The 26,735-nt window shown below is 42.9% G+C and overlaps 2 protein-coding genes across 2 annotated transcripts in view; both read left to right on the forward strand.

Annotated features, from left to right (window-relative positions):
* si:ch211-213d14.1 (POU class 2 homeobox associating-factor 2) overlaps positions 1 to 9,398 on the forward strand; it is a 24,446-nt gene extending 15,048 nt beyond the window's left edge. Inside the window, exons 3-5 of the mRNA XM_063206262.1 lie at positions 2,137 to 2,173; positions 3,401 to 3,699; positions 7,323 to 9,398. Coding sequence (XP_063062332.1) covers positions 2,137 to 2,173; positions 3,401 to 3,699; positions 7,323 to 7,775 — 789 coding nt within the window. The 3' untranslated portion in view covers positions 7,776 to 9,398. The remainder of the gene's footprint in view (positions 1 to 2,136; positions 2,174 to 3,400; positions 3,700 to 7,322) is intronic.
* A 2,829-nt stretch (positions 9,399 to 12,227) lies between these two features.
* linc.pou2af1 (lnc RNA pou2af1) lies at positions 12,228 to 14,208 on the forward strand. The gene is made up of 5 exons (XM_063206350.1): positions 12,228 to 12,248; positions 12,302 to 12,418; positions 12,575 to 12,626; positions 13,255 to 13,478; positions 13,671 to 14,208. Exons 1-5 carry the CDS (start codon positions 12,228 to 12,230, stop codon positions 13,995 to 13,997), a joined length of 741 nt encoding a protein of 246 aa, XP_063062420.1. The 3' UTR covers positions 13,998 to 14,208.
* The last annotated feature ends 12,527 nt before the right edge of the window (positions 14,209 to 26,735 follow it).

Genomic DNA, 26,735 nt, shown 5'->3' on the forward strand with positions numbered 1-26,735 from the left:
ATTTCCATTCCGTGCCTGCTGTCCTTACCCTGACATGAGCTGTAGAGCCAAATTGTCTGTGATGGCCCTCATTCATCTAGATCACTGATTACAAAGTTGCCCGTATTTGTGATAGCCACAAGACAACACTCCACAAGTAGGGCCTAGGCCTGTGCGAAACTGAGAAAATTATATATTGTATATAAAAATACATATTTTTCTATTTTTTGTGTTTTTCTTTTTTTTTGCCTAATCTGCTAGTTTAGGTCTTAACTACGCCATGCTTCAGAAAACAGAATTTGTTTGTCTAAAAGCAAATTTTTTCTCATTCAAAAGGCTAGCTTTATGTCTTTTCTTTGGGCAAGAGGAACTTTTCGGAGCGGAATTACCAGTTTTCTAACTTCACAAAGTGAACACATTCAAAAGGCCACAGATCCATGCGCTATTGCCATGCATAGTGTATTACACATGGTGATATTGTAATGTGTCATTGTAAAGCTTAGAATCTACATTTTTAGAATCTATGACTAACTCAATATGGCCCCAGGTTTACAGCTGCTGCCAGTTTCCTTGTGGCCAGTCACATTTCTTCTGTGGAGCTTGACACTTTTTTGCTTCAACTCCGACGTTATAATTAGAGCATAAATATCTTTAATCCCCTTTGAGTGTCACCATATGTATCAGCGTTTATCATATTTAGCCATCAGACATGTCAGACAGAGTTTAAATCCTGTTTGTTTTGCCTGTGTGTGGGTGTCAAGGGTAATTTCACTAATTAACTGATCCACCTGCCTGATAATACTGGTGTATTTCCATCAATTCTAATATGCGGTTTTGAAGGATAGTTTTGATTTTCCTTTGTTTCAACATATTTTATGTTTTTGTGTGTGTGTGTGTGGATAGGACAGTGAATATCATGTCTGTTGTCGAGTGGGAGAGAAAGAGGTGGGGAAGGTTCGAGGCAGGCCTGGGTCATTCCCAACCTGGGTCCCCATGAACATGCCTGTTGACAATACAATTAGCGTAGTGATTCTCTACAGCCCCCCTTGGGGCGTTAGGGAGTCCATGGGGTGTTGATGAGGAGACAGTTGAGAGGGAGCTACGCTCAGTTGCAAGTGGTGGGCATTAGTCTATTTTATTTTTTTAATACTAAATGGAGCATTGACACGTTTATGATGAGGCCAAGGGGAGGTCAAGGACATGTTTGTTCAATAAAGGTTGATAACCACTGTATTAATTTTCTGAAAGCAGGATTGACACCTCACTTGGCCTTTTATAATTACCTCCAACAATGTTGTTTTCCAGGAGTGATTGGATTCAGTCCAATATTGTCTGTGGGTATACATGGCATCTTCATCTTCAGATGGACAAACTGCCTATGATGGCAAAGACTGAACACTATTTTGACAGTCTTGTTGCAGTTGTTTTGCATAGTCCAGGCTGTTGCAATCCTGTTAGGACAAGTTTGTGTACATGTCCAAGGCTCCCAAATACTTAAACAACTAATATGCATTGATATCCAAGGCCTACGATGATATAATAATTGACCAGTGGCTGATATTTTAACATTTTAGAGTTAAACCAATGTTCTTTTGCCATGGTTTTGTTTATTGGTTGGTTGGTGTGAAGGTTGCCAGTTGCCAAACTTGCCAGTGACAATTTCGGACATTTGCTCAGCCCCATAGCTGGAGCTGATGCCACTTTGGTGCTGAACTGAGTTGCTTTGGTGGAGTTCTGAGATCTATGAGTGCTGCTTAGGCTATGCAGTAAATTGTTTTCTTCAAATCCAGCACACAGAGTCTTCTCCCTACTACTATCAGGGAAACGCTACCGCAGCATGTGGTATCACCGGATGGAATGAAATAGCCGTTTTGCCCTCTGGTGAATTTTACATTGATTTTAAACAGCTTTATAAGTTCATTTATTGATGTTTTGTTTGGTTCTATAGACTTCCATTGATATGCTTCATATGGCTAGACTGTTAAACTAGGCAATACAAACACATAGAGACAAATCATATTCTCTATTTTACCAGGACTGAACTACTTGTACATATGAGTAATTACCTGAAATGAAGTGACTTTTCCTTTAACAAAGCCAACCAACCAATTTCCATTCAAAACCAAGTTAAATGTTTTGTATTGTCTTTTGTTTCAGGGAAGCCCAACTCAGCAGTCCTTCATGCCTATGCAAGGTAAATAACACGTGTTATATACTATGCATAACAGAAGTCATACATGTTTATTGTGTTAAATCATATCTAATAGCTAATCTGATACATTTGTTTGAGAATAGGCGAGTTAAGCAAATGAGTGCCCACTGTTACTACAATCAGATTTCCCATCTTCAGTTTGAATATGCTAATGTTATCACAAAGCCATGAACATATAAGCAACATTCGAGGGTTTTCACGAACTTACGTAGGCCTATATAAACTCAGCAGGCTTAAGGCACTGTGTAAAACATGGCATTACATACGCATACATAGTACAGTACAAGCATGAATACATACACTATATTGCCAAAAGTATTCATTATGAATGTAAGTGCCACCCCATTCCTAACCCATACGGTTCAATGTGATGCTGGTCCACCTTTTGCAGCTGAGCTATTACAGCTTCAGGATACCAAAACAGCTGCATCCTAGGCCTGTATACTGCCAAACAAAGGCAAAGTGCAGTAACTACATATTCAAGATTCAAGATTCAAAAAGCTGTATTGTCTAATATGTCGCCATATTCGAAAATTGTCTTTTGATTGAAGGCTGTGTGTTCGTGTGCGTGTGCGTGTGCGTGTGCGTGCATGTGTTTGTTGTGTTTGAGTTGTTTGAGGAATGAGTGTTCAGTGTGTGTACAGCTATGGGGATGAATGAATTTTTGAAGTTAGCTTTCCTGGCCAAAACACTCTGAACCCTCTGCCAGAAGGAAGTAGATCAAAACAAGGATGGAGTGGGAGGGAGGGATCTAGGAGGATGGAGATATTATCATATTTTGTCAAAATTGAGTTTAGGCTGAAAATGGTCTTCATAACACCTCCTTTATCTTGTGACAAAGCCTTATGGTCCAAATGTGTCCCGTTGTAAAGATATCACATGTAAAATCTGCGGTAACTACAATATCCAATGTAATGCCAATACTTTGAAGGCCTTTATCTCAGTTTCGCTGTTGACGTTGTTACTTCACTTTTATCTGTAGCGTTATGCAGCACTGATAAAGACGTGTTGTATGCAGGGCTGGTGTAGAGGTGCAAGGGCAGGGAGGGCCATAAAAAACACCTGTGTGTGTGCGTGTGTGTTTTTGTTTTAGTGTGTGTGTATGTACTATGTATGTTTACTTTATTTTGCATGTGTGCGTGTGTGCACACGTGTGTGTGTGTGTGTGTTTACGTTTGCTCTGCTCTCTGTGTCCTGGCCTGTCTGCAGGTTCCCATATGCTGTCGGGCTACTACAGCATGAGACGGCCGTTCCTCTCCCCCGACTCGGACTTCTGCCCCTCGGCTAAACAGTTCTCCGCGGACCTCTACTCCTCCTCGCTGGGGGGCAAAGCCCTCTCGTGTGACGGCGCGCCCATGCCCACCCCGTACCCCTTCATCGACAGCTACTACCCCGAGTCCTTTGGGGACTACCGCAATACCGCGCTGGCCACTGGGGGGAGCTCCATGTTCTCCTCCTCTGCCCTGTCCTCGCTGCTGCAGCCCTTTGGCACAGAGCAACTGCTAATGGTGAGAGAGTGGATAGATTTATTGTGATGTTTTTGTAGGCTGCAAAACTTACAGGCGTACATTTTTCTTTTGTTTCACACATGTAAAAGTCGTATCATTTACCAGTCTGAAACAAAAGAAAAACTCAAGACTTAATTTAACAGTTTACACATAATGAGGGTTATACATGTATTAAAGTGCAAAAATGTATTTCTTTTTTATATTGTTTTTTTGGGGGGGCTTTTCGGCTTTTATTATTATAGGACAGTGTGAGAGTAGACATGAAATGACTGGGAGAGAGAGAGATGGGACAGGGCTGGGAAATGACCCCGGCCGGACTCGAACCGGGGTCCCGTGGGCATGTAAGCCCAAATGTATGGCGTTAAGCAGCAAAAATGTATTTCATTACTGGATTTTATTATCCATCAGCAGCCCATAAGAGTTTGAGATAGGGGTCAGGGGATTTAATTACTTTTAAATCAGTTTGTTGGCCATTTTTATATGCAAAAACCATTCAAGATAGGACAAAAAGAAATAAATACAAAATAATACACACAAATATGATGGCAACAACAGCAACAAAAAACACACTCTCACACATCCACTGAAATCAGTATGGGTACTGTACTAAATCATTAACTCAAATAAAGCAAGAAATAAAAAGTATTTAGTAGAAGAGAGAAGATCCAAGACGCTCTGAGGTGAAATTAAAAGACCTTTGCTAAATGGGACAAGCTGACACATTTCAGTCGTTTGCCAGAGCTTCTAAATATTTTCACCTTAGAGGGCCTTGGATCTTCTCTCTCTCTTCTACTCAAAACGTGCTTCTCTGGACAATGATGAGTACCTGAAGTGTTATGCTTTCGCTCACTAAACAAACACCTTATCCTCTCTCTCTCTCTCTCTCTCTCTCTCTCTCTCTCTCTCTCTCTCCATGGTTGGCCAGGTTATCCAGCAGGCCAGCAGCACTGTGTCCAGGGGCACCACACTACACCTGCTTTACTTATATTGTTCAGAAAGGGGGGCAGATGGGAGCTGTAGTGCCCAGGGGCACCTCATAAGCTAAATATGGCCCTGCCCTTTAAGCAAGAAATCAAGTCTGCAAAAGCAGGGGTTACCGTCAATGTCTGTCTAATGTTGACATTTTGAGCCTGTGTCTTTCATCAGACACCATGATTGTTGTGCCTGATGACGGGTGCTTGCTCAATCATCATTTAAAAAATAATAATGGGAGCGTTGGTGTTGTAGACATTATTTTACATCTTCGATGATGATGTTTGTTATCCTAGATTAGCCAAGTGTGTGTGGTCTGCGTAAAGGTGTGAATGTAGAACAATACATTGTCCTTCCTATAACACCGCTAAAGGGCTGAAATTAGTGCACGGCACCACTCTGATTAATGAAGATTAGAGTTATGACAGTTCCAGACAAAGCTGCCCAAAACATGCTCACAGCTCTCTCTCTCTCTCTCTCTCTCTCTCTCTCTCTCTCTCTCTCTCTCTCTCTCTCTCTCTCTCTCTCTCTCTCTCTCTCTCTCTCTCTCTGTCAGGGTATGTGAGCGCAGCGCAGGGCAGGGGTTTGGGGTGTGTTTGTGCCTATGCCTCTGTTTCGTTTGTGGAGGGTGCGTGACCTGCAGAGGTTTGGTGTCTGTCTGTGTCTGTCTGTGTCTGTCTGTCTGTGTCTGTGTCTGTCTGTGTGTGCATATGTGCCTGTGTGTGCCTGTGTGGTGGTGGTGGGGGGGGGGGGGGCAGAGGTTTGGTGTCTGTCTGTGTGTGTGTGTGAGTATGCTTGGGAAGGAATAGGAGAGGTCGTGCTTATGCAAAATGCCAGCGAGGGGAAAGTGGTGTGTGTGTGTGTGTGTGTGTGTGTGTGTGTGTGTGTGTGTGTGTGTGTGTGTGTGTGTGTGTGTGTGTGTGTGTGTGTGTGTGTGTGTGTGTGTGTGTGTGTGTGTGTGTGTGTTTGTATGTGTGTGTGTGTGTATGTGTTGGGGGCGGGCTGGGGTGGTGGTGGCTTGGTTTTATTGTCTGTTTGTTTGGCTGTTGAGTTCAAATATCACTAATGTTTCGCCAGCATCGCTTACCGGTTTAAAGAGTAATCCTTCCATAATAATAGCTTCTTTATGATCTTGCTAATCCCGTCTTTGTAACGCAGCCACTGTATGTACGCGGCCTGGCGAAGGACTTAAGCCCCCCTGAAACTCCCACCTTGCTGGGTCATAAACACTCAGGAGTGCAGCGTAACGCCGCATGGCTGCAACTGCTACTATTTGTCAGAAATTTAGGAATAAATCATCCAAAAACTAAAATGTTGTATGTATATTGTTTTTTTTCACTCACTTTTTTTTACACTGACTTCCACTGATTTTTTTTACTTTCAATTGTTTTCTTTGTTTCGCGTAGCTGCATAGTGCTGATGTGAGTGGTGTTGACGGAGTTTCATGTTTTGAATATAATCAATTGCCATTGCCATTGTAAACATGGCTATTTTTAATTAATAATATAGTTTAGTTAATAATATAGTGATAATAAAACAGATTAATTAATAATATAGTTGAAATGCTACTGCAGTATTTGACAGAAATTTCTCAGCGTTCTCAGCTCTCAGCATTAATGTTTACCTTGAGATTGAATCCCTTTGCATGGTTATTTATCAAAGTACCTTCATCAAGCACTTACTGGGGAAAAATGCCCCAAAATGCTTCCAATTGTTTTCTGAAGTCCACTTTTATTAACTGCATTGGGTTTTTGTGGTCGTCCATGGCATTACCACGGTAGCTCTCACATTTCATACACTAATTACTTATTTTACTTTATACTAAGTATCATTGTTTTCTTATTCAGATTGTGTAAGTTGCTTTAGATAGAGATCCTGAACTGCCAGGAGTGTTAACATAATTACATTACATCACATTACATCTAGCTGACGCTTTTTTATCCAGAGCGACTTACAGTTACTATTTCTCAGGGTGTTGGTTACAGTCCCTGGAGCAATGTGGGGTTAGGTGCCTTGCTCAAGGGCACCTCAGCCATGGATGCAGGTGTAGGGAGAGATCAGGGGGGATTCGAACCTACAACCCCCAGATTGAAAGACCAACTCCTGAACCATTAGGCCACAGCTGCCCCACTTCATATCAAATATGACAGACAATATGACTAAGAAATGTGTGAAAGAAAAAGACAGAGATAACGGACGTTATAAAACAGGTTCAAATGTTATCAATGATTTTTTATTCATAATTTTATTTGAACACTTGCATGTTCAATCAGACCTATGTACTGTGGTGTGAACAATACATTTTGTATTTTACTTCTCGTTATACATAGTGTAGAAGCATGGGTATGCCTCATTTTCCTCTAAACTTCAGTACTTAGCTTGTGAGTATCCCCAAAATGTGAAAGCCTAAACAGTAGGCTCCTTGTAGTCTCAAAGATCTGAGGAACACTGATTTTTAGGGAAAAAGGTTAAAAATTCTTCCAAATTCTTACACATCCTTCACATTTTGGTCACTAGTTAAGTCCTGAGGTTTCTCATGTCTTTTTTTGAAGAGCACCCGATTCTTCAAACAATTCACCCAACACAGCACTCTTCTTTTCTTCTTTTCCTTCTCCTCTAACCATGTTGCACTGCCTCTCTTCCACCACCAGAGGGACTCGTGGGATGTGTCAGTGCCTGACCCTGTGCCCCAGGTGGAGGGCCTCTCTGCCGAAGCGCTTGCCTCTGAGCCCCTGGCAACCTCCATGGGCAACACCACCACAACCACCAGTGACTCCGGGGCCTCCTCGCAGTGCCACTCCCCACCCCGCACCTCCGTCACCAGCCTACCTCCTCCACCACCAACCCCCCAGCAGCCGTACCCCCTCTACCCCCTGGATGAGGCCCACTACCCCCACGCGGGGGGCATCTACCAGCACCCGCCCTCCGCATACCCCTGTGGCCCCTACATGGCCTCGTCTGCTGACCTGGCCCCAAAAATGACCCCTCTGTCCACGGAGGAGGTTGACGGTGGGGCTCCGGCGGGGCTGAGCGATGGCTCCCACTGGGCCAAGGGGGACGTGAACGCCTCCTGGTCCTCCTATGAGCTCCGCAGGACTTTTTAAGACTGAGAGAAGCATGTGGACGGAGGAGTAAACAACGTAAATACATAGACCTGCCTGCCTAAGTCACCTGACACTTCATGTACTGTATAGAGTGACTCTGAGACACTGAGACAATACTTGGAAAGGCCCAAAACTACAGCAGATAAAAAGCACCATACTTTTACGCGCCAGTGGTTATTCATTTGGCCTAATTAATAGAATTCATAAAAGCACCAGAGTCCTTCACTAGACAAGAATAGAGTGCAGTAGAGACGGGAGACGTCGGCCATGTTGGATCTGCAGGGTCAACTGTCAAACTCCTGCTGTTTACTGTTTTGGAAGACACCAGTCATCATTATGACACTGCATGACATTACTTTCCATACAAGCTGGAAATGTCATTGTACATATGAGATGCTTTCCTCTGGAGGTGGATGAGTGATTTTTGAATTCAATTGGGAATGTTGTGTAATTCTTTGACTTAAAACGGGATAATAATAATAATAATAATAATAATAATAATAATAATAATAATGTGTAGTAATTTTACATCAGGTTTGTCCAGGTAAACAAACATTAACTTTGAACAAACAATAGGCCTACTTATATTGACGCTATGATAATTTTGGTGTTTTGTACATGGTGGAAATGTTGTGACAGACAGGCACTGTAAATGAAATTACTTCTGCTACTAATAATGGTGTAATAATATGAATATTGACTGCAGCACTTTGCTGAAATAGGTAGGCCTAAGCTATTAATTGATAGCTTGCATGTAATTTATATGCATAATGGTTTGATTGTGAGGATTATAGGCCTATTGCGCCCTCATTTCAAGTCCACTCACTTTCACTTTGTTTATTTTTTGTGTGACATCGGATGACAAACGTTTGAATTTGAAATGAACACCGTTTAATAAATACTGTATGCTATTATAGAACCCTTCGGCAGGTGCACTTGCAGGAGTCAGACTCCTTGCACGAAAGGACACTAGATGACGCTGTTGTATCAAACCAACGCATTTGGAATGATCTTTTGGCACCTGGTATTATCTGGTTGGGAGAAATGGCATTTCTTTCTTTTTGATGTCCTACTGCTTTCTCGCAGCCACAGAGTGCTATGGTAATTTTCTAACTTTTATAATTATTTGGCCATACGTTTTTTGTAATGCGTAGTTTATGTATTCCCATTTTTGGTAGGTTAATCATGGCCTGCAGTCTATTTTATGATCTGCGCATTGGCAAACCATACGGTTACAAATCACACAAGCTGGAAGCTTTGTTGGCACGCGCGCAAGGCACAAGGCATCAAATAATTCCTAACTCAGCAGTTGCTGCTTGATTATTTTTTTTTTTTTAGTTTTTAGGGTTTTTTGTTTCTTTGTTTTGTTAATTAAGCCTTCGTGGAAGACCTCGGTGACCCCCATGCAGCATCACCTGTTGCGCTCCAAGACGACCGAGCGCATCGTTGGACTTTATAGATCCTGGATCTCATACATCTAAAAAAAACACACAAACTGTTCTACCCATATTGTTGAAGTTTGAGTGCGTGGATGTGTGGTTTGTTAGATGAACAAGGTGCAGGACCTTCCATGCATCCGCTTGAAATCAATAGGCATATCGTATAATAAAAGAAATACACTTTTCCATGACTTATGTCTGGGTTCTTCCAAACAAAGGTTAAACTTTATGGACCTGGAACACTTTGTGTAGGCCTAGTGTCAGATGTCAGATACCCACACCTTTTTAAAGGTTTTTGGAGTTTATTTAAATGTGGAAGAAGTTAATAAAGAAACAGCACGTCGTGTAGGCTATAAGAAATAATGTTTCATCAAATATATGTATCCAGTGGATGAGAATTTCCTATGGGGCCTTAATGGAGTTTTATTTGTGTACAGTATTGGCACTTATGGACTTCTAGGAAGGCATAAATATCGCAAATTGGTAATAATTTGTATTAAAAGTCATATTTATGGTTAAACTAATGTTTTGCAAGGTGATGAGAGGACTGCAGGGCAGGAGAGTGGCCTCACTGATGCACTGATGGAGAACATGGCTGCTGCCTTATGCCACGCCCACAAACCCTATTATTTTATGAAATTGTCCTTAAAGTTGCATTATAAACGCAAGTTTAATCGATTATCTACACAGTATATGGTCGATAATGTGTCAGGAACTTCATGTGAGTCTTATAGTAGTGTTTGGTGGCGGCATATTAATGGAAAGTTGAATTATAGCCCAACTATGGGAGTTACACCATCTTCATCAAAAGGAGGATAAAAAGTGTAAAATTAGTCAATAATTTTTGGTTAGGGAGGTAATAAACACTATATTCTATTACATTAAGTGTTGTTATATACATTTGTGGTGCAAATATATTGAAAAATATCGTACTTTAGCGAAGCCTTTGAATATTCAAATTGAAAGTATCGCGCAATCAAATCATTGTCAAATCATGGAGTTCTAGGGGTTTTAAATAGTAGGCATGGGGAGAGAAAAACTCAAACTAATATATCCCCAGCTATATTACTATATTGTTGTATGCTCTAAGAGGACTTTAAGTGGTCTTTGGGTAGATTTTGTGGCACTTTTGTGGATAATTCGATCTTGGCCATTGAAGTCAGCCAAGACCAAGAAGTTGAGGATTCTGAACAGGCTTCCCCAGGCTTTTTAAACCTCTCTTAGCCATCATGTCTGGTGAGTTGGACATCATTTTCATATTTTTATGTTTTTTCTTGACACGAACGACCTGAGGACAGACAAAGAAAGAGAACAGAATACAAACATTAATTAGAGTTTAATATGACAAGGACCATCATAATCACATGCTTTGCAATCATTTTATTTTAAAACTTGTGTGCTTCTGTACTACTTTTATACCCATTTCAGACAGAGAGAAGCAGGCTATCTTTTCAACTGCATACAATTAGGCAGCTGTTGGGATATTAATTTATCCATGCGGAATCGGGGAATCGTAGTGGTTTATAAAACTATAACCTTCTCGGTTTTCTTGGCATCAGTACATGTTTCAACTCATCTTTTTTTCTTTACAACGCTGTATTTATTGCGTAATGGGAGACAAAAGTCTCACTGGCACAAAATACGAGCCAGCTTAGTTTAAGATATAACCAATGGCAATATTTTATACTGCGTGATGTGCGTTATGAACATGAATGCGAGTTGGCACGAACTTTGTAGTCTACATGTTAGTGCATTGGACTACGAATCCCATGATATCCACGATGAAGACTCTTGCTAAACGGATATCTTAATACATGAATATTTATCAGAATGGGCTCAACAGCCCTCCGATCCCAAATAGCCTACTCCCAAGTGCGAATCGCATCACGCCAACACCGGCACAGTTTGCCACCCCCGACATGAGATGATTTCCGATTCCTTCACATCCTTAACCATTGAGTGGCGTTGTTTTGACTATTCAAATACTAGGTGACTTGGATAAAAAAAACTGAGCCCACTATAGCGTTATAACTAAATACTTTTTGATTCTGATGGTTTTATTCACAACATAAGCATGGACAGTCATTGTCGTGTATAGTCAAATTACCCGGATCCTATACTTTACGCAATGCGCCAAACTCGTCAGATTTTCAAGAATGTGCCCATGATAGTTCAAACGCGGATCATATGATATTGCAACACGACAAGGAACACTTATCTGACGGAAACAGGGAGAATAAAACGTTCAAAGCGCCAAGAAAATCACCCGATCATAGTGTAGCGCGCACTTTTTTACGCAGGAATGTCGCCCTTTCTTACAGGCACAATTGGCGCATATTTTCACTTTTCCTATTCCCCAAAACCGTATGTGCTCCTAGAAACGCATGCAGATTAAAACAAATACTCACTACAGTGTAATTGTAGATTGAAAGTGGCGATTGATCGTTGCGTTCAACGCGCCCAAATGGTAACTTTTCCTGACGTTTGTCCGACTTTTTTTTCAATCAGCGCAGTAGCCTATACGACCAGGAAGTAACCTCGCTGTAGGCTCGTGGAATTCTTCGCTCTTTCTATCAACAAGTTTGTTTCTATTTTCTCCCGTTTTCATATCTGTCGACGAGAACCCCACACTACGCACATCGAATTAAACCAACAATATATTCTGGCGCGTAAAGACCAGTGGTCGTCTAGCCTCGAGATTTTACCTTTTCTTTGTCGGTTTTCCTTCCGCAAAATCCCTCTGGAGGTAGACTCCCAACCCGCTCGATGCCAACTAGTCTCGGCTTAGCCAGAGACGGTCGTTACCCCAGCTGCTACATGTGAATAGGATCCATTCAATTTTAAATTACAGTGAGCCTGAGTAAAACATGCTGAATAAAGTAGTGGGCAACCGAGTCACATTAACCTATCTTTGGTATTCCAACAGTGACTTCCACTAGCTAAAGTGAATTCAGCAAAATATGAAATATTACACATTGTCACAGAAAGTGTGTGTTAAGTATCTGGGGGGCCCATGGATGAGGGACAGTGTCGTGTAATTCACCATTTTTGATACTGTTAAACGTGCACCGTTTATGAATAACACAGTTATCCTCTTTCTTTCCAGAAAAAAGCAGGGTCTATGTTGGTGTGAGAGTGAAGATCACAGTGAAAGAACTTCTGCAGAGAAAAAGAGCGTGCCAAGAAGCCATTAAACCCGTGGCGGTAAGATTTAAAGTTAATCATTTCAATCTGAGTTACACATCAGTAGTCGCTAATTTGTTAACATATATGGGCCGTGTTAAATATTCTCAATGGGCTTCTTAACGTGATCAGAGTCAGTGAAATTGATGTTCTGTGTCCCTCTCTCTTTCTTCACAGAAATCACCAGCCCCAGCAAGTGTCGAAGTCTCTTCAGTTACTTCCTTGCCCGGTGGGTCTAAGTGGCACTGGCTCTAATGATGTGCACAACTGTTGTAATAAAAACCATAATAAAACCCCGTGTGATCCCTTAGATAAAACAACTAACAGTCTAGCCTATAATTAACACCAAGGCCTGTCCCATAGCTGTGCGTCTTCTATTTACAATATTACAAAGAAGTTATGGCGTAGTCTCGGGTTCTATAGAAAAACAATGTAACAACAATTGATCATCCCAGTCAAATCAACCTAATTAGTCCATGAACCAATATGATTTGCTAGTGTATCAATGAAAATAGCATGTCTTACACATGTCGCATCTCTGCCTCTAACCCAATAAACTATTGGATGAAAACTTACATGCATAGTCAGCATCCTTCTTGCTGACAGGGCTTTAAGGGCACGAGAGAGGGAGAGAGAGAGAGGTGAAAAAAGGAAAGAAAATGCTAATTTTACTATTGCCTCTTTCAGCCTTTTATATCAGTGCAGCAGTTTAGCTGCCTTTTATGAACTTGCATTTAAATGTGATTTGGCTGTTGGCTGATGGGCCCGTGACATCACATCTGAAGTATCTGCTAATTTAAATGTCTCCTTAGGCTTATCCATGTCTATATTTCTCTCTCTTTCATTCTCTTTCATAGACTGTCCCCCCACCAAGTCGCTACTACCACCATGCAACAATCTGCCGTCGCGATCTTACACAGAAAACATGTGCAACATGCCTCTGGACAATGGATACGTCGGTGACCACCAAATGATGATAAACATGATGTCAACAGACCACTTTAATAGCAGCGGAGTTTATTCTCAGTACTCGTCTCAAGGATATTCTCCACCAAACTTGGACTACTACAGCAACTGCGTGGTATGCTCTGCCATTTTTTCATGGGAAACTGCGTTTCATATTTTTATTCTTTGGGAATACTGTCATCCAGTCTGCACAGGATACAACATCTGTATGATCACTGACAGGCATTTTGATGCATACAGGGAAGTGCACGCCACGCGTAAAACTGATTTTTTTTTCTATTCTGTTCTGTCTTCTTTTTGCCCCCAGGTTCCAAACTCCCCATCAGACTCCTTCAATCTGCCGAGCCCGGTGGACTGCAATCCGTATTCGTCTCCCTACTCCTACTCATCCTCCACCTCGTCCTCGTGTTACAGCTCGCCGACGCAGATGGACCTTGGCTGCGGTTTCATGCCAGATAATCACCACCCGTATTGTAATCTCCAGCAGTGCCACTGCCTGTCGCCGCTGTCAGGCTCACAGGAACCCATGGCTCAATTAGATTACTCCTACGGTACCACGGATTGCTGGTCCTACTCCACTGCACTCGACGACTGCTACTTCAAAAGGGACCCTCTAGACGCGTGTTACCTATAGTGTCAGAGCGCCAGACGCAGAATATTACTGCCTGTTCATTTCAAATGTACCGCTGTAGTATATTTCATTCAAGGGCCTAGAATCTCACAAAAAGCACCATATTTGGGGAAGAAGAACAAGAAAAGTGACTGGTTTTGTATGTATTACAACTGAAAGAACAAACAAAAAAACACATTTTTTAAACGTGTATTTACTTGATTGTGTGTGTTTGTGTGTGTTTTGAAATAAAAATTATTTTTCATAATATCTTGTTTCTTCTTGCTTTTCCACTGACAGTTGAGATACTTAATTGAACCTGAAGGAATGTAAGAACTTTCCTGGCTTTCTCAACAAAGCAGGGGACTCAAGGAATATGTCACCTGTTTTTGGCATCAACAGATGCATCATTATGGACATGACCACATGGTCAAAAAGTGAATTTCAAGTAAAAAAGAAAGAAAGAAAGAAAGGATAAAAACCTTGATACACCTGCCACCTGTGCATAATATAATTAACAGCTAGCCTATCTTTGTTTAAACTATTCACGGTAAAAAATAAAATAAAATAAAAAAATAACAAATATATATAGGCTATATTGGGTATATATCAGTGAAAATGGAATGACTGAGGTGTATGTTTAGCTGTTCTGTAAATGACAATACCATGCACTTAACGGAGTTGGTGACTTAAAAAAGAAAAGTGTAATATTTTACCCAATCGTAAATCGTGGCTTGTTTATCCGGATCTTGCTATACTGATCTACTACTGCTACTGCAGAGAGAGCTGAGGCTGTATATATGCCCAGATTTATACTGTTGTTGACGATATCTGCTTCTGGCGTAAGGCTACAGCTACCTGCGAAGGTCGTTGAGGAAGGCACCTCCTCTGCATGCATTATGAATGTGTATTCCCTATGTTTGTCTAGTAATTGATACAATAAAGATGTTTGTGTCACAAGTCTTATTTTCTCTCGCTGACCCATGGGCACCGGAGGAGGTGCGACAGGCAGCAATGCCCAGCAGGTATTAACAGCTACCTGTACAATCCTTGTTCATATTATGTAGTAGTGTGCATCTGTTCAATTCTATACTTATGAGCAAAGGAAGACCTGAACTCTAAACAATGCTCACACCAACACTGGCACTAGAAGGCTCCTGCTTGAAACTTGAGCCTTGTTTGTAAAATATTCAAATGGAGCCAAATTAGATTCTATTTGACTTTGCCTTTATACACTATTCTGAAATGTGTTTGCCATCAACTTTCTGGACACACTAGATGACAAAGCATGAAGATGATATGTGTTGTATCTTGCATCCAAAATGTTTCCCCTGTCCTGACCTGGGGAAAAATGACACCAGGAGTTATAGTTCTTGCCCACTTAATCAGTCCTGCTCTTTTGACGGTCGTGACATGGACATGTGTGAAGCTCCACAGACATATGATTACAAAGCAGCCTGTGTGGATATTCTATTTCCTCATCATGATGCCTCCACTAGTTGTTGTTCTCTGCATTGTAATAAGATACCCGTGCAGGTGTACTTTATGATTTCTCATTGAATGATAGTGGAACGGAGTGCTATACTGTTATGAAACACACAGCACTTTCATGCTGATCAGAAGTTTTGTCATTTTTGTGAATAAAACATTTATTTATTGTAGTTGGTTGGAGGATTTTGATGCTGGTTGGAAGATGTCCATCTTAGTTGTGTTTAAATATAGATGTTTCTAATGCCAACGTGTTCAGACATTTGCAAGAGATGATTCTGTTGCTGTTGTTGTTGTTGATGACGATGATGATGATGATGAGGATGACGATGATGATACTGATGATACTGACAAAGACTGATAGGTTTCCAAGAAGTTTTCATTTTAGGATGGACAGCGGCGCCAAGTTGTGACAAGACGAAAGCAATAAAGGTTTTAGAAACAAAAAGCCTTGTTCAGAAAGCCTTGACAGTAATGCGATGCGAATTTCTGAGCAGCAATAAGGAACTGACGCTAAATAAAATATTAATCCAAACCGAGTGGCCAAGAGGACTTTGTGTATACATTAACTCCAGCCAGGCAGAGAATGAATTAATGATAACAAGAAGAATAATGTAATACAGAATGGGGGCTCTGAGCAGCAAAGTCCACAGAGTGGAGTTACCTGACAAGAGAGCTGCGAGAGGGCTGGAATTCCCCTTTTCTTATAACACACACACACACACACACACACACACACACACACACACACACACACACACACACACACACACACACACACACACACACACACACACACACACACACACACACACACACACACACACACACACACACACACACACACACACACACACACACTGGGAAAATCCAGATCAAGCCCCCTCCAGGTCCTTATCAGCTGTAAGGCAACACCCAGTGTGTGCATGTGTGTGTGTTTGTGTGTGAGAGAGAGTGTGTGTGTGTGTGTGTATGTGTGTGTGTCAACATGCAGCTCTGCAGATATCGCAGAATATCGCACCATCTTGAAACTGCAGCAGTTCTTCCGAATGCGTATCTTTCACATGAATTGCACCACAAGTGCAGAGAGTTCTGTGGAACACACTTAAAGGGGTATGCCACTATCTTGGGGCTTAATACAGTTAAAATCGTTGGCTGGGGTTTATAAAGGTGGTAAAGTGTCTTATTTTTCATGTTAAGCGTTGTCTTGCTTTAAGAGAAGTTAAAAGAGGGAATATGTCGCTAAGCTATTGAAAGTCAATGGATCCGTGTAGCATTGTAACATGCTACACGGATGCATTGACTTTCACTAGCTTAGCGGCATGCTCCCTCTTTTAACTCGTCTTAAAGCAAGACAACGGCTTACATGAAAAATAAGACACTTTACCACCTTTATAAACCCCAGCCAACGATTTTAACTGTGTTAAGCCCCAAAATAGTGGCATACCCCTTTAAGGAGTGGTGAACGCATGAAAGCACACAGGTGTGCGGTTGTGCATGCTTGCATGCATGCAATGTGTGTGTGTGTGTGTGTGTATCTAGGTGTGTGTGCATGCACCAGTGTATGCAGGATGTTGGTCTTCTGCAGGTGTTTTTCTGTTGTTGTTGTTGTTGTTGTTGTTGTTGTTGTTGTTGTTGTTGTTGTTGTTGGTGGTGGTGGTGGTGGTGGTGGTGTGTGTGTGTGTGTGTGTGTGTGTGTGTGTGTGTGTGTGTGTGTGTGTGTGTGTGTGTGTGTGTGTGTGTGTGTGTACGCGCATTCCTGTGTGTACGTGTGTGTGTGTGTTTGCGGGCGCATGTTTACCTGTGTGTGTGTGTGTGTGTGTGTGTGTGTGTGTGTGTGTGTGTGTGTGTGTGTGTGTGTGTGTGTGTGTGTGTGTGTGTGTGTGTGTGTGTGTGTGTGTGTGTGTGTGTGTGTGTGTGTGTGTGTCGGTATTTGTGTGGAAAAGGGGCAGAGATACACCTTCCTCATTCCCACACACACATGCAGACACAATGTTTGGGGTGTCTCCGGGAGTTTTGCCCTGAGCTATTGACATTTCGTCTCTGTGTGTGTGTGTGTGTGTGTGTGTGTGTGTGTGTGTGTGTGTGTGTGTGTGTGTGTGTGTGTGTGTGTGTGTGTGTGTGTGTGTGTGTGTGTGTGTGTGTGTGTGTGTGTGTGTGTGTGTGTGTGTGTCTGTCTGTCTGTCTCCCCAGCACCACCATTGCCATTTCACGTGTTACTAGTAAAAGCAGGTCTAGCCACACTGTCAGTGCCTCCCATAATTTATAACACAGATAAACACAAAAGACCCTTCCTCCAGAACTGACAAATAAATATGTTTAGCCAGTATTGTTGCCCTTGTACATTTCATGTGTCACGTATAAAAGCGGGTCTATATCCACCACATTGTCAGTGCCTACCATCATTTGCAGTACAGATCAAAATAAGGGTCCCAATTAGAAGTGTGCAAAAAGTAACAAATGGAATGATTAATAACAGGCTTGTGATGCGTTTAGCCCGCATGGTTGTCCATGGTAGTGCACATTTCACATGTCACTGTAAATGCCACTCTGGCCACATTGTCAGTGTCCACCCTCATCTGCAGCACGGAGGAGCAGAAGGGATTTAACTCTTAGAGTGTGAAAAGTAACACATAGAGTGATTAATAGCATACACACGGGTGTGTTTAGCTCACATCTTTGCCCCAGTGAGCTGCATTGGTGGAACAACTGCACACAAGGCCCCAGGGCAAAACACTGACAGGACCCCCCCATACAGCCTGCCCAGGTCATAATAGGGCCCCTACCACCAACACAGGAGGGCCCTGGGGCCCAGGGGCAAATGCCCTGCTTGCCCCGCTTACATCTCCACCTACTCGGAGAGGGGGAGGATGACTTATCACTTATCACGTGCCAAGATCCACAACCTCCAGGATGAAGGGGAGTCAGAAAAAGTGGGGGTGGCGAGAGATGATGCAGTTGCTGTGTGTGTGTGTGTGTGTGTGTGTGTGTGTGTGTGTGTGTGTGTGTGTGTGTGTGTGTGTGTGTGTGTGTGTGTGTGTGTGTGTGTGTGTGTGTGTGTGTGTGTGTGTGTGTGTGGTGTGTGTGTGTGTGTGTGTGTGTGTGTGCCTGTGTGCCTGTGTGTGTGTGTGTGTGTGTGAGTGTGTGTGTGTGTGTGTGTGTGTGTGTGTGTGTGTGTTGTGTGTGTGTGTGTGTGTGTGTGTGTGTGTGTGTGTGTGTGTGTGTGTGTGTGTGTGTGTGTGTGTGTGTGTGTGTGTGTGTGTGTGTGTGTGTGTGTGTGTGTGTGTGTGTGTGTGTGTGTGTGTGTGTGTGTGTGTGTGTGTGTGTGTGTGTGTGTGTGTGTGTGTGTGTGTGTGTGTGTGTGTGTGTGTGTGTAAGGGCATGCCGTAAGGCACAGGGGCTGCTGTGGGCATGCCATGCCCAGCCAAGAATGCAGCAGGTAGACAGACAGACAGACAGACAATACTGGAGACAGTCTCAGTGTCTGAGGCAGACAGAGCCAGGGGTGCGATGTTTGGTGATGGTGGTTTTGTTACCCCTCCTCCCCTTCCCTCTGCTTCACACACACTGTTGTTTTTTCAGCAACATCAGTCCCCCCACTTCGGTTGAAGACAGGATCAGATCAAACAAGTCTGGACAGTGAAAGTTCTCACAGTCAGGACTGTGCACTGAAGCACAAGGCCTTTGCTCTCTCTCTCTCTCTCTCTCTCTCTCTCCGCTCTCTCCCTCAAGAGGTTCGTTTCACCCCTGGGGCTACCGCAGTGATAGCTGCCCACAGACCTTTTTATTTATATTATGCCAAATAATTTCGATGGTGTTTGCTGTTTGGCAATGTGTCTTGCGTCTTGTGCTTATATAAAACAAAACATTAAAAACACTTGGAATGGTTTTCATCAGTGAGATAAAAAGATGATCATTTAACCCACTACGACCGGGAGCAGCATCTTTGCAACTATGTGTATTTATCTTGAACAGTGTTTACAATTCTGTTAAATATGGTGAATAATGGCCCTACCGTGGCTTAATGGTAGGGCACTCGTATGCTACGTGGCCGACCCAGGTTCGATTCCGGCCCGAGTCCTTTGCTGACCCTTCCCCGTCTCTCTCTCTCCCAAACATTTCCTGTCTCTCTCTCAAACTATCCTGTCAAGAATAAAAAGACCACACAAAATGGTGAATAATTAATGATTAATAATTGATAACAATGAATTGTTAAGAAGGGGAAAACCTGCTGCACCTTGTTGCCTTTGGGGCAAAGGGATGAGAGTGTGAGGGGAGTTTTTTTTCTTGACTCAGCCTGTCTTAGGTTTTACTTCTAGGAAAAAAAAGCACCTGACGACACAAGGCAAAGGGTCGTCACTGGTCAACCGGAATTTCCAGCAGGTCCTTAGAGTGGCCAACATCCAAAGTTCAAAGTAGTTGAAGTTCAAGTTTATTGTAAAAAAAAGAGGCATGCTTGTACAGGTTTTGCACAGGGTTTGAAACGTCAGTTCTCCCAACTGTGTACAGTAAACGTCTTATGAAGACAGCAATATAAACATAGCAATACCACAAACGACACAGCAATGTAAACACTGCAACATAAAACACACATAGCAAAGAAGTGCAGTATCCACCACAGTACAGGGTTACACTTTATCTGGCTTCTCCTGTTGGGCTACACAAGTCAGTGAGTAATTAAGTAAGTGAGTGAGTAGATCAGTAAGTTACGGTAAGTAAGTGAGTAAATAAGTTAGTAACAGTAAGTAAGTATGTAAGTGAGTGAGTAAGTAAGTTTGTAAACTGTTTATTGCCACAAGACAAGGAGTGAAGGAGTGTGTGTGTGTGTGTGTGTGTGTGTGTGTGTGTGTGTGTGTGTGTGTGTGTGTGTGTGTGTGTGTGTGTGTGTGTGTGTGTGTGTGTGTGTGTGTGTGTGTGTGTGTGTGTGTGTGTGTGTGTGTGTGTGTGTGTGTGTGTGTGTGTGTGTGTCCTGCGCAGCCTCCACGGTGTGTGTGCAGTTGCAGTGTCCACTAAAACAGCTGTGGGACATGATTTATGCAAAGACAAGGCAAACACATTCCGTACAGTATAATGTGATGCAAATGGGGATGTTCCTACTTTCTCATTACAATCCATAGCAATGTAAGGGAAATGCATTTCCCTTGGGTCAGACCCAGGAAGCTGGCTGGTAAATTTGTGGATTTACAAAATTCTAAGGCTTTTTAAGAATGATGCTTGCCCTGCAAAAGCAGATTATTAGGTGTGATCGGAGCCCAATTCTAGACCCCCCTCTCCCTGGGCCTGTGAGAACTGACCGCTTTGTCGCCCTTTGACCCCTGTTGATTTCCCTTAATACACCCCCACGGGAACTGTCCCCTCTTAATACCTGTGTGCTGATCCAAATGTTGCAGGTGTGAATCCCATAACATATCTCCTGTTCTCTTGAGATACAGTATGTCTATGCCACTGGATGCAGCTTGAACATGCTTCAAATGCATAGGTGTCTGGTATTACGAGAAAAAGGCTCATTCCCCCATTGCTTTAGCCAGGGAGCCTGTAACTTGAGTTTGAGTTTGAGGGGCCCTCTAAACTGTAAGGCTGAATCCTACATCAGGTCTCCCAGGACCCTGAAGTAATTGGTAGCCTCCCTCACCCCTCCCACCCTCAACCGCACACCTAAATATCTGTAAATTGATGAAAATGTTGCCGGTGTGAATCCCGCACCAGTTCTCCTGCTCCCTTGAGCAAGGCAACGTCCCTCCCTCTAATCGCTCCAGGCAGTGCCGGATCAAGATGGCATGGGGCCCTGGCCGACAGGTTGCTGTAAGTCCCCGCAGAATGCAAATTCAATGATATAATTGCTTAGACGGCATCATAATTCATAGCCAGGAATCAGTATGACCAAGACTGAAAACTCATCTTGACATAATTCTGTGATTATGTTCATTACTGTTCATTCCCCCCACTTGAGTCAGTCGGGGGCCCTCCTGGCAGCCATATCTAGCCTGTGCATTAATCCGGCCCTGGCTCTAGTTACTATAACTGTCTACTAAGTGGAATGTAATAATGTGGAGGGCTTGACTTGGCACTGAAGGTGATATTCAGTCTATCAGCGCCTATCACACTCAGTTGTCAGTTGACTGGCCAAATCATTTTCAACTAGGCCTACATTTCTCTCTCTCTCTCTCTCTCTCTCTCTCTCTCTCTCTCTCTCTCTCTCTCTCTCTCTCTCTCTCTCTCTCTCTCCCTCTCTTAACCCTTCCCGTAACAAGCGACGTTGGGCATGTCAACGCAAGGTCTCAAATTATAACAATTTAAACAAATCTTTTTTTCTGTTTCAGGGCACCACTGTGTCCATTGACGTTGACTTCACCTGCAATTACTTGATGTTTTATAGATGGCAGAGCTGAAACGCGTCACTGGCATTCTGGGCCTGTGCCAAAGTTTAGTTGCGTCTTGTTCATGTGTGTTCAGGTGTTCAGTGCGATTTGCTGTTCTTTGGGAGCTCTATCAAAATGGGCTGCTTTCAGGGTTGCCAGATTGCAGGCCCCAGGGCGGATTTCTCTAGATTTATGAAGATCAATCGCATTTGGTTCAAATCAGGCGGAAATTAGTGCCTCCAGGTGCTTTTTGAGCATTTATTGGACTGGATATCATCAGTCACATCTGGCAACCCTGGCTGCCTTGTCGAGATGAGCAACCAAGATACTAATGACATAGCCCACACCAGCACACACAGTCAAACATATATAACATAGTCCAAACCCAAAAACACCATAGCTCAGCCTGATGGGTTTCTCATATCGACATGAAAAGAGACTGTATTCACACATGCACTGTGCTGGTACCTGCCACAGCATGCGTTTTGAAAAGGCCTTTTGTTTTAGCAGCAGAAAGTTAAACTTAAACACAACCACCTTTTATATACGGCATGAAATCGCTTGGATCACAGCGTCTGCCAAATGTAACATAATTAAATGATCATATTTTGACATGACATCATGCGCTTTCATAACAAATCCTGACGATTTCAGTTGACTGTCTCTGCTCTGCTGTGTTAATGAACAAATGTCTTACCACGGCCACTTCACACACCTGTTAGAAGACCATTTTATGAGTTTATGATCTGATGTCAGCAATGACGTGCCAAGGAAATGTCAAAATGTCCATGCATTTTTTTGGTGTAATGCGAAATGCGATGAACCCTGAGTGTATTCACTCTCCTCAAGCTTAACCCATCTTCACCAATCACACCACAAAACCTTTCCTGAAAACATTTCCTGTAAAAAGGCAGCGACTCCCTGACATGCCTCAGTGGATAAAGGCTTTTCAATCCTGACAAGAGTCTTCATGAGACGCTTACCACTTCACCTGGCTTATTTGAAGTCTCTGACTCCTGAATATAGTCTGTGTGCTTAAAATGCCTGAAATACTCCGGCAGAAGTATTCAAGAATTCAAAACCAAATATTTTGTGTGTGTGTGTGTGTGTGTGTGTGTGTGTGTGTGTGTGTGTGTGTGTGTGTGTGTGTGTGTGTGTGTGTGTGTGTGTGTGTGTGTGTGTGTGTGTGTGTGTGTGTGTGTGTGTGTGTGTGTGTGTGTGTGTGTGTGTGAATGTGTGTGTGTGTGTGTGTGTGTGCGCGCGCGTGCGCGCGTGCTTGTGTGCATTTGCATGCGGTTCCATGTCAGTGGTTGAAGTGGAGATCAATATAGAAGCGAGAGATTGCAGTGAGAGAGGCAAGACATAGCATGTCCCTATCCTGCATACTTGCAATAGCATTAAACGCGTAGGCGTCAACGAAGTAAGCAATCATAGATATCAGTCACGCACAATGCCCGCTTTAAAAAGGCTTTTATGCCTTCTCATCATACCCAAGTGCTCAAAACATAGCAATAAAGCAGAATGGTGTAACCTGAGTCCAAAGTAGTGAGAGTCTGCAAAGCGTGTCAAAGCGTCTGAACATCACCAGTGCCCCGTTAAGCGTGCTATAAAAGCCTGCTTACATGCTAACTGACCTCCTCTAACCCTCCTGTCAATATAATGCTTCAGCTCACTGATGGCTCTCTTTTCCTTCAACAAGCCTTCCCATAGAGGTAATGCTTTGTAACTGCTAATGGGAATTGTACCATTGATTAATTGATTGATTGATAATTGATTGATTGATTGATTGATTGGTTGATCAATTGATAATCCTAAAAGTGACCCCATGATCCTTTCTTCCCGGGTACTATACAAACAGATACTGTACAGACTCACAATATCACACCCCACCCCCCGCCACCTCTCTCTCTCTCTGTCTCTGTCTGTCTGTCTCTCTCTCTCTCTCTCTTTTTACTCTCTTGTCCCCCTCTCCCTCTCTGAATCAATCCAACTGGAATTTAACATTTAATCTACGTTAATCCCTCTGTTTCTCAATCCTGTCATTAGAGCGGCAATTGGAGTCAAATTGTGGCAGCTCCAGGCGTTGTGCATCTCTCCACACCCCTTCTCTCCCTGGCATAGGCTCAAGGGTTCCCCATAGCGCCCTGCTCTCCACTCCATTCCATTGCACTACACTTCCTGGGGAAGATGTAGCTGCACAGACATGCATTGTCATTCTTCAGTTCAGTCGCCTCAGCCCTCCCTCAACTAGACACGCACACAACACAGTAAATGTTTAAATATACATGTGTGTGTGTCTGTGTGTGTGTGTGTGTGTGTTACAAACGTAACGTTGTCTAGGTAGGCATCGCAGTTAGACACGTCGGACAAAACCTGTGTGTGTGTGTGTGTGTGTGTGTGTGTGCGTGCGTGCGTGCGTGCGTGCGTGCGTGCGTGCGTGCGTGCGTGCGTGCGTGCGTGCGTGCGTGCGTGCGTGCGTGCGTGTGTGTGTGTGTGTGTGTGTGTGTGTTACATAATATATGATGATGCAAGGATGTGTGCAATGTCTTGTGTGTTCTGTATTTATATATGTATGCTACTGGACACCTTCATTTCCCTTGGGATTAAGAAATGACACTCTCTCTAAATATCACTCATTGAACATGTAGTTCAATTTAAAGGGACAGTTGCCCATTTTTACCTCTGCTAAGGAGGTTATGTTTTCGGGTCGCGTTGGTTTGTCTGTCTCTCTGTCTGTTTGTCTGTCAGCAGGATAACTCAAAAAGTTCTGAACGGATTTGGATGAAACTTTGTGGTGTTGCTTGACCAAAGGAACAAGTGATTACATTTTGGTGGTGATCCGAAAAGGTTCCCGGCACGGCACAGCACTGCCAGGGGTCTATCTGTCTGGGAGTGTGTAGGGTGGTGTTGTGCTGGTGTTGTGCCTCCAACCCCAACAACATTGCCAAGCCAGTGTCTGCAACCAGGGGGCCTAAACATGTTCCCCTTGTGTGACAGCTACAATGTGAAAACATTTCCATGTCAATGGGAGGCATTTAGGCGCCTTTTGTTGGTGGAACAAAGGGTACGAGTACGAGATAATTATTGAGTGGCTGAGATGAGGCAAGATGAGATTGCGGTGAGATGCCTGCCACCCTGCCAGAGGTTGTTTAGGCCGCTAGACTCTAGCACATGCCATCACACAACTGTTCTCAGGTAGCCTGATTATCGTCGAATCTCTTCGAGCCTTGGTCTCACAGAGAGCATAACAATTAATATTTCCCAAACGGCATAGTTGACCTTGGTTTGCTACTGGTTGATTGCTTCCCGACAAAGTGGGAGGAGTTCCGGATTTTTATGGAGCTCAGAAACAATATTTGTATTTCTCCTGGCCTGACTAGAAGCAATGCTTGAAGATGTTGCGTCACTAGGAGGGCGCGCCCAGGCTATTTCTCAGATGCTTTCTTTTAATGACTTTAAATCATTAAACATTTTCCCTTTCCTTTCATCTATTTATGTTTGTAAATAGGAGTATTCAGTTATGTTTATCCTTTCATTCTTATCAATATTTCACCTGTATTTCACCTTTTTCGTGAAGTTCGTTCAACTGCCTAACTTGCCTTGCCAGCGCCTGAGGCTTTGACACATCATTAACCGCATGCGTCTAATTTATCCCCTGCGCGAAGTGACAAAATGAGTTGATTACTTGAGTAGAATAACGAGTATAGTAGCTTTGACCGATTCCCAGCAGTGGTTTTGTGTTGTTATTGCTCAATTTGCTCTAATTATCTAGCCAAACGTTTACTTTTTAGCAGACAAAAAAGGTAGAACCAGGAGTGTTGCACATTAATTGAATGGCAGGTCATTATGAATGAATGAATGAATGAATGAATGAATGAATGAATGAATGAATGAATGAATGAATGAATGAATGAATGAATGAATGAACGAATTACTAACAGATCAAATAGATAGCTATATTTGAGGATTGTTTCCTTTTTTTCCCTTAAATTAGCTATATTGCAAATTGCTCCTAATGTGGTTTATTTGGCTACTACTATCAGGATGAAGTAGAAACCTTACAGGGTGTTCTTTCTAAACCTCAAGTCCTATTGTTGTACCTTGATGATATGAATCACAGCGCACTTTATTTATGAGTCATGAAGATAGCGGTAACGGTAAAGTGATGTGTCAATATAAAAATGGCTGCCGTGCCATGAATCACCCCAAAAAAGTTATAAAAATAGACACGTGAACAAGATGCCGCTTCGGAAGAGTACATGTCTGTCTTTATGCCTCATGCAAAGATAACACCAGGTCTCTCGGGGTGTCAGTAAATTGAAACAAAGAATTAGACTCCACTGTAAAACTGACACCCAATTCAATCGCAAATGCCACTTGGGCTCCATTTGTGGTCCTTGCTGACTGTAGGGTACTTGGGCACCAATTCTTGATTATCATGGTTCTGCCGGAACACAAATACCATTTAACCAACATGTTTTGTGATTGGGCCCTATTGTTGGTTTACATTGTCCTTATCAGTCTGTGGTTGGTTATAGGATGCTCAGGGCCTTATTTTTTGACAGATGTGAACATCTCTGCTGGGCCCCTTGGAGATCCTGTTCCATAGATATCAGCTGGCAGGGATGAATTTTAAGCCTTGCTTTGACAGACAGCAAGCAAGCTGGTGGAGGGAAAGGTAGCGACACAGATGAAGGTGATAAGACAGACCTGAAGCAGTGGCGCACATACACAGATCTCTCTCTCTCTCTCTCTCTCTCTCTCTCTCTCTCTCTCTCTCTCTCTCTCTCTCTCTCTCTCTCTCTCTCTCTCTCTCTCTCGCTCGTTTTATTATTGGTCTATATTTATGCTGTCCTATTGTGTTAAAATTGCCCTATTGTATTTTCAACCCCAGAGAAACCACCAACAACAAAGG

The sequence above is a fragment of the Engraulis encrasicolus genome, chromosome 9, assembly GCF_034702125.1.
Source record: "Engraulis encrasicolus isolate BLACKSEA-1 chromosome 9, IST_EnEncr_1.0, whole genome shotgun sequence".
Taxonomy (NCBI): Eukaryota; Metazoa; Chordata; class Actinopteri; order Clupeiformes; family Engraulidae; genus Engraulis; species Engraulis encrasicolus.